This window comes from Agrilus planipennis, unplaced genomic scaffold (genome assembly GCF_000699045.2).
Source record: "Agrilus planipennis isolate EAB-ADULT unplaced genomic scaffold, Apla_2.0 scaffold6, whole genome shotgun sequence".
NCBI lineage: Eukaryota > Metazoa > Arthropoda > Insecta > Coleoptera > Buprestidae > Agrilus > Agrilus planipennis.
Genome location: NW_020439302.1, coordinates 2866857 through 2874714, shown reverse-complemented (window position 1 = coordinate 2874714; position 7858 = coordinate 2866857). Strand labels below are relative to the sequence as shown.

At 38.6% G+C, this 7858-nt stretch overlaps 2 protein-coding genes across 2 annotated transcripts in view; both read left to right on the top strand.

Annotated features, from left to right (window-relative positions):
• The window catches only part of LOC108744865 (mucin-5AC-like), a 10200-nt gene extending 4409 nt beyond the window's left edge, over positions 1-5791 (top strand). Inside the window, exons 10-19 of the mRNA XM_025978456.1 lie at positions 751-858; positions 910-1040; positions 2139-3081; positions 4221-4434; positions 4500-4694; positions 4754-4795; positions 4862-5173; positions 5240-5434; positions 5515-5556; positions 5616-5791. Of these exons, the coding sequence (XP_025834241.1) occupies positions 751-858; positions 910-1040; positions 2139-3081; positions 4221-4434; positions 4500-4694; positions 4754-4795; positions 4862-5173; positions 5240-5434; positions 5515-5556; positions 5616-5788 (2355 nt within the window). The 3' untranslated portion in view covers positions 5789-5791. The remainder of the gene's footprint in view (positions 1-750; positions 859-909; positions 1041-2138; positions 3082-4220; positions 4435-4499; positions 4695-4753; positions 4796-4861; positions 5174-5239; positions 5435-5514; positions 5557-5615) is intronic.
• On the top strand, positions 2040-3269 carry LOC108744933 (peflin-like). The gene has a single exon (XM_018480912.1). The coding sequence runs from the start codon at positions 2104-2106 to the stop codon at positions 3157-3159; it is 1056 nt and encodes a 351-aa protein (XP_018336414.1). The 5' UTR covers positions 2040-2103; the 3' UTR covers positions 3160-3269.
• Positions 5792-7858: the final 2067 nt, after the last annotated feature.

The following is a 7858-nucleotide window of genomic DNA, read 5'->3' as shown; positions in this document are numbered from 1 at the left end:
TATATTTACTTGATTATAATCGAAACATTTCTGTTTCTAATATTATATAATATTATTACGAAAACAAGAATTAGATTTTCGATTGTTCTTAGAATTTTAGGCGGAGGGGAAGTACTTGAAATCAAATTTGTCTAATACATCGATTAGTTTTCGTTGAATTATTTATAGTTTATGACAAGTATTATAATGTTTAGATATGCGATAGGTAAGGATCTAATCCTACACAAGGAGCTAACGTATTTTTTTGTGCGGGGTTTACCGTGGGTATTTATCTACTGATTAGATAAAGTTGATGACGAAATCAAATAAAATTAAATTGTAAGTAAATAACAAATAGTAGGTAATACCTAATTAAAAAAAAACTTTATTTTACGTTAGGTGTCACATGATTCTAACAACAAAGTCATCAAATCGGGTCTCTACAAAGAAAATCGTCGACAAAAAAATATAAAACGTACATAAGTAAAATAATACTTTTGATGATGACAGATAATAATTAATAACATCCACTACACTAATGTATTTGTTTAACTGTAATTATGCACAGTCACATTAAGCTTTGGTCACTGTTACCTTCTCGTTTCTTCAATTGTTATTTTCTATCATCTTCTCACTTTGGCCATTGTCCGCGGTCACGATGTCCTTCTCTGACACTCTCGAATTTTTGACGATCGGTGTCCTCTTGGGAGTCGTCGTCTTGACTTTTTTCTCTTCCTTCTTCTTCGATCCTAAATAGATCACGTTGTGCAGAAAGTACTCTTCGATTTCGGACAATTTTTTCCCGTGGGTTTCTGGAAGAATGACGAAGGTGTAGACGATCCCAATAACGGAAACCGCGGCAAAGAAGAACTGGACACCGTGGGCACCGCCCAGTATACTTTTCAACCACGGATAGCTTTTCACTGACAGAAACATGAGGAAATGGGCTATGCCCATCGTGAGACTGTGGGCCACCCCTCGTATCTCCAATGGATACAACTCGGCAGTCATGGTCCATGGTATAGTAAGAAGACCAAAACTGGAAAACACCACGTAGACAAGTATGAACACTGCTGGGACCCATTCTGTTGCAACGTTTCCTGAAAATGATCCAAATACACAAAGATGCCATGTATTTGTACTTCGCCATGCTTACCATTTTTGATCCAATATGTGAAGAGACCTGATATCAACATACTGATTGCCATACCAAGTTCGCTGGCCATAATTAGATTTCTTCGCTTGAAACGTCGCATCAAAATTGAGCTGGTCATAGACAGAATAAATCTTATCACTCCAATCAATACTGAGGCCAGATAGGGGTTGATGTCTGAACCAACTTCCTGAAAGATAACCATGTAATCCTTAGAGAAATTTAACTTTAAGCGTGGAGCTTTACGGAAAAGAAGTCGACGGCATAGCAAAGGGTGATGTAAATCCCTGCGAACATTTGGCATAGAAACAGTCCAATGAGTATAATTAGCGGTTTGTATCCTGTGGGTTTTAAGAATCCTTTCAGTTTGCTAGTACTGCCTGTTTGGGCGCACCGCTCCTGCTCTTCCAGTTTAGCTTGATACTCTTTTTGCAGTAGAGCCAAGTGCATTTCGGCTAAAGAAACTTCCTGTAAATTAAATTTAGTCGCCATGCAGTCCAGGTATTTGAAAAATAGTGTGCAAAACTCACCTTGTTTTCGACATCACCAGCTCCTTGGTATCTGTAAAACCATTCCAAAGATTTTTTAGCCTCTTCAACTCTTCCTTTGCTAATGAGCCAGGCTGGACTCTCCGGAATCAGGAATAACAGGAATATGGGGATTATGGCATATATATTTGACAACCAGGCGATTATTCTCCAGTTCATGAACCAGCCTTTGGCATACGATATGACCATTCCTTGATTGAAAAAAGGATTATTGTCGGTTGATTTCTGGATGTATCTATAAATGTGCTACCTACCTAATGAAGACAATGCTGGTGCGAGGGACACGAGCGCCCCCCTCAGATTTGGACTTGCTATTTCCGTTATGTACACCAAAGCTGGATTAACGGCTAGTGCTAAAAAGGAGGATCATCAAAAGTCTCCAATAAAATTAGTTCGAATCTAGATGGTAGTGGAATCGAAAAGATGTGGAAATATTTGTCAAATTGGGTCGTTGACAGATGTGGTCAAAATTTTTGTACGTCTACTAATATGTCTACTAAAAATCTGAGTGCCCCTAAAGCCCCTGGTCCATTTACAAGAGACTATAACGAAATAAAACATGCCGCAAAAGCGGTGGGTAGAGACGAGCAGTTTACTTCCCATAGAAAAGGTCACCGTGAGAGGTCGTCCAGTCCATCAGACAGAACTGGAGGTCACAAAGCTCGTAGCGAACCAAAGTTTGAAGGTGGCGGTCGTAAGAAAGATGAGAAGAAAGAGACCATCCACGAATTCCCTGAAAACAATTCAAGTTTCCGTGTAGGTTCCGCAATCATATCTGCAAACGCTTCGGAAACCCGGTCGGGAGAGACTACCATGAATAGCGAGATGAGGGGCACCGTACCGCTCTACGGAATTCCGAGCAAAACCAACGAGGTTCAAACGGAAAAGGGTTCAAAAGCAAGCAAAGTTTATGGAATGTCACCCGTAGAAGGAAGCGTCTTGTCTCCGGGCAAGTTGACCATGATTTCGCCGTCTCTTAACCCATCCGAGTACCATAAAATGTACCAAGTGGGAGACATGATGAAGGGAAAGGTGAATGCCAAGGAACTCCAAGCAGCCTTCGAAGTGTTTCAAGGGAAACACTTTTCGGACGCTTCCTGTAAGTTCGTGGTGAGACTGTTCGATCTCGATAAGGCCGGAGGATTAGATACGAAAGAGTTCGAAACGTTGTATTTTTTCGTTAAGCAGTGGGTCGAAGCCTTCAACGCATATGACACCGATAGGACTGGGTTTCTGAACGAATCCGAGTTCGACTACGCGTTGAGAAAGATGGACATTAACTTTTCGAAGGAGTTCATCAAATTTCTTTTGACCAAGCATGATCCGACCAACAGGAAGATCTCGTTGGACCAGTTCATACTCTTCTGCATCCAGGCGCAAAGGTTCACCGAGGAGTTCAAGGCGAGGGACCAAAATTACAGCGGGAACATCAATCTCCGATACGAAGATTTTTTAGAATTAATAATGAGATGCTTCTAAACGCGACAACAAATTTCCGTTTCATTAACTCGTGCCATGTAGATGTTATTTTTAAAGGTGGATCAAGGTCACTTCTATCAAATGCATATTGAATAAAATAAAATTACGAATATGCGTTTATTATTAAACAGTACCTGAGGCGAATCCCGTTAGAAGTCTTCCTACCAACATCATGGCCACGTTGGTAGAGACGGCTATGAGAATCCAACCAATGACGGCTGGTATTGCTGCCAGCCTCAGGGTATTCAGGCGACCTATTATATCCATTACCGACCCTGATGCTACAGCACCCAACGGTACTATTAGTACTAAACAACTCGCTAAAAGAAAAATACGTAATGACTACTAAATATCTATAGTACAGGGTGTCTAGAAAGGGCAGGGGGTGTCTGTAAATTCAATAAAAAAACTACAAGTTAGAACAAAAATCCTTTTTGTTAAATTTTTCCAAAGATGAAGTTGTCCAAAGCTGCAAGGAATCTACACTTCTCTCTGGAAACGGCCGTCATTTGGGGGAGGATATTGTGCTTCAATTGCAGTAGAGATCGTGGTTTGTTTGCATACACCTTCTCTTTAAGGTATCCCCATTAAAAATAATCAGGAGGTGTAAGATCGGGGCATCTCGGAGGCCAGTTGATGGTGCCTCGACGAGAGACCACATTTTCCGGGAAAAGTTGATTTTCAACCGCAAGCGATTGGTTTGAGGTGTGGCAAGTGGCCCTATCTTTTTGAAATTATCTTTCCACATTAAAACCACCAAACTCTTGCAGTTGTGGAACCAAAAAGTTTCTTAACATTTACAATACCAGTCACTGTTAACTGTAGGGTTCGCCCTCGCCGGTCTTCAAATAAAGAAGGTCCAAAGATGCCTGTTTCGTCGCCTTGTAAGGGCTCGTTTTCGGCAATATCCTGCTGATACTTATCAGTAGGGCAGAATAAAGCGGCACCACCAAAACTAATTAGCAGTGCATTTAGTTGAAAGAAGAACGCATAGACGTTTGATTTGTGGAATTATATATTGAATTTACACCTACTGTACACCTTTAATTACACTATATACATCNGCCCCGGTCACAACAACTGAATCTACAGCAACTGAGTCACCTGTTACAACAACTGAAGTACCAGCCACAACAACTGAATCTACAGCAACTGAGTCACCTGTTACAACAACTGAAGTACCAGCTACAACAACTGAATCTACAGCAACTGAGGCACCTGTTACAACAACTGAAGCACCAGCCACAACAACTGAAGAACCTTCACCTATAGGGGGTAGGATATATATGTTCGACATTAGTCGTTCAATCATGTAACGACACATTGAAAATCATTTTAAGGTTGTCCTGGTAACGAAAGTGCACTGTTGCCCCATGAGTCGGATTGTAGTAAATTTTACATCTGCTCAAACGGAGTTGCAGTTTCGACAGATTGTCCTGGCGGTTTGTATTTCAATCCCGAAGTGAATGTTTGCGATTGGCCTGGTAATGTACCTTCATGTTCGGCAAAGTCGGAACCGCCCGCGAGCAGTACTCGTAAGTACTAAAAGCAATAGAAATTTCGAGCTCTCTGTTTTGACTTGATGCATTTGCAGAGGCCCCAGAAGTTCCCTCTACCGAGGCTCCCTCTCCAACAGGTATTACAAAAAATACATACATTTGCAGACAGGGGCGCTAAAAGCAGATTATAAATTATTTCTTAGAATGCCCAGCGGTCGACCCCCTGGATCATGTAGTTTTTCTTCCTCACAAGTCGGATTGCTCTCTATTTTACATGTGTTCAAACGGAATTCCGTATTTAATGGTCTGCCCTGCTGGGTTATATTTTAATACAAAATTGGACGTATGCGACTGGCCGGAAAACGTTGAGTGTGGAACAACCGAAACACCTGGTGCTACAACAACGGAGACACCCGTCAAACCACCTGCAACCGAAGCGCCTGCCACAACAACCGAAGCAACTGCTACAACAACTAAAGGACCCAGAACAACCGAAGAACCTTCCCCTGAAACGGGTACGGGTATTTATGATCGAAATTTGTCGTCCAGTCATATAATGACATGCTGAAAATTGTTTTAAGATTGTCCTGTGGACCGTTTTGTATTGCTACCCCATGAGTCGGATTGTAGCAAATTTTATATCTGCTCAAACGGAGTTCCTGTTTTGACAAATTGCTCTAGTGGTTTGTATTTCAATCCGGATTTGAATGTCTGTGATTGGCCTGGTAATGTACCTTCATGTTCGTCCATTTCGACACCAACTGTTACTAGCACCCGTAAGTTGTAATTGAAAATACATACAAGACTAAAAGCAACAAAATCTTCGAAATCTGTTTTGATTTAATACTTTTTACAGTGGTTCCGGAAACATCCACTACCCTCGCCCCTTCTCCAACAGGTATCATAAAAACATTGTAGACCAGAGGTGCTAAAAGTTGATTTAAAATAATTTTTTAGAATGTCCAGCCGTTGATCCCATGGATTATACAGTTTTTCTTCCTCACGAGTCGGATTGCTCTAGTTATTATATGTGTTCAAACGGGGTTGCCCACTTAATGGTCTGTCCAGATGGATTACAATTTAATACCGAATTGGACGTTTGCGACTGGTCAGAGAATGTTAATTGTTAACAAAAGAAANAAATTTAAGAGAAATATCCAGTACAATATTGTCTAATATTTCATTAATTACAATTAGAATAAATATTGTTTTAATTCTAATAATGGTCATTGAAAAACATTCTGTTTTTGTTACATTTTTATTAAACAGTAGGTACAGTTTAAAATATAGTGAATATTTTCGTAATTTGCAAAATACACAGTGCCACTAACAGCACAATATCTGTAATTTTTAATGTTTAAAGCCATTCAACAGTTAGCGATTGTGATTGTTTCTTATACAAAAGCTAGGCAAGAATGTCAGTAAACAAATAATTACACGATAAAGATATACATGGATAATTAACTTTTTCTTTAAAAAATACAATCTATAAATCGCCTTAAAATATCTCGTAACTAAACCAAAATAGGATTTTGAAAAACGTATCTTTCTGTTAACAACAAAGTATTTCTTAAATGACAGATCTTGTCATGTATTTGTTAGAGTACTAGTCAACTTTTCGAAATTTTGTTAGCTAAGTAGATAAGCATGGACTAACAAAAATTTGAAAACAGAAACTTACAGAAAATCTAGAACGATTTGGCCCACATATTTATGAATTAAGTAGCGCACTCACAGCCGACTAGATCGTTAAGAACGACCAATGCACGACTAATAACTTTTCAACAGCAGTAAACCAGAGAAACGTCCGCTAAAAGCTAAAAGCATCTAGGCAAAAACCTTGTGTTGTTAACTTATGTTTGTGTGTGTGTTGTATGCATTTAAAATGGCCAACTATGCCGTTAGGTTCGACTTACCACCTGCAGACATACAATGGTCTGCCCATGGTACTCTTTTTATTCTTTTCTTTGCAACGAGGATCCACTGACGATCGACGATAACGATGTCTTCAAACGAATCTTTCTTTTTGTTTTGTTCATTGTTTTGTGTTTGTTCATTAAGTTATGGCATTTAATATTTCATATAATTTTGACCCCCAAGAGATTCTGTTCCTTTTAGGTTCCATGTAGTTTTGATTCTTTTGTAAGGTTATATATAATTCTATCCTTTTCCTAACGTTTTATATAAATGTCATCTTGATCCTTTCCCAAAGTTTCATAAATTTAAAACAGTTTTTTAAAGTTCAATAATATGCTCGTTTACTTTTAAGGCGTCTACCATGTAATTCCTTTTTTTTAACCCTTTTGAAGGTCTTATACAACTCTGATCTTTTCCTCTTCCACATGATTCTATTCCATCTCCAAGGTTCAATGTAATTCTGACGTTGAGGTTTCTGTAAGGTTTTATATAATTCTGAACCATTTTTAAGGTTTCATACAATTCTGATCCTGTTTTAAGGACCTATATAATCCTATTCCTTTTCTGTACCTTCATTTAGTTCTGGCGCTTCTCTCAGGTTCCATATAATTCTGGCCCTTTCCTAAAATTCCTTGTGCGATTCCGTTCCTTTTATAAGATTTCCGTGTAGTTCTTATTCCTTTCTAAGGCTTCATATAATTCTGAACCCTTTTTAAGGTTTGATATAATTGTGCTCCTTCCGTGCAATTCTTCCTTCTTCATACAATTCTGCCCTTTTTAAAGGTTTCATATAATTCTATTCCTTTTTAGTCATAATTCGGGTTCTTTTCTAAAATTCTATGTAATTGTGACCCTGGCCCTTTTCTAAGGCTTCATACAATTCTGCCCTTTTTAAAGGTTCCATATAATTCTATTCCTTTTTACTCATAATTCGGGTTCTTTTCTAAAATTCTGTGTAATTGTGACCCTGGCCCTTTTCTAAGGCTTCATACAATTCTGCTCTCTTTAAAGGTTCCATATAATTCTATTCCTTTTTACTCATAATTCGGGTTCTTTTCTAAAATTCTGTGTAATTGTGACCCTGGCCCTTTTCTAAGGCTTCATACAATTCTGCTCTCTTTTTAAGGTTCCATATAATTCGGTCCCTTTTCTATTTATAGTTTTATTTATATAATTCTGAACCTTTTTTTAAGGCTTCCCCTAATTCTGTCTCTTTTTTAAGAATTCGCAATTCAGAAGGATATTGAATTTGCAATTTAAAGAAATAAAACTGTAATTATTTG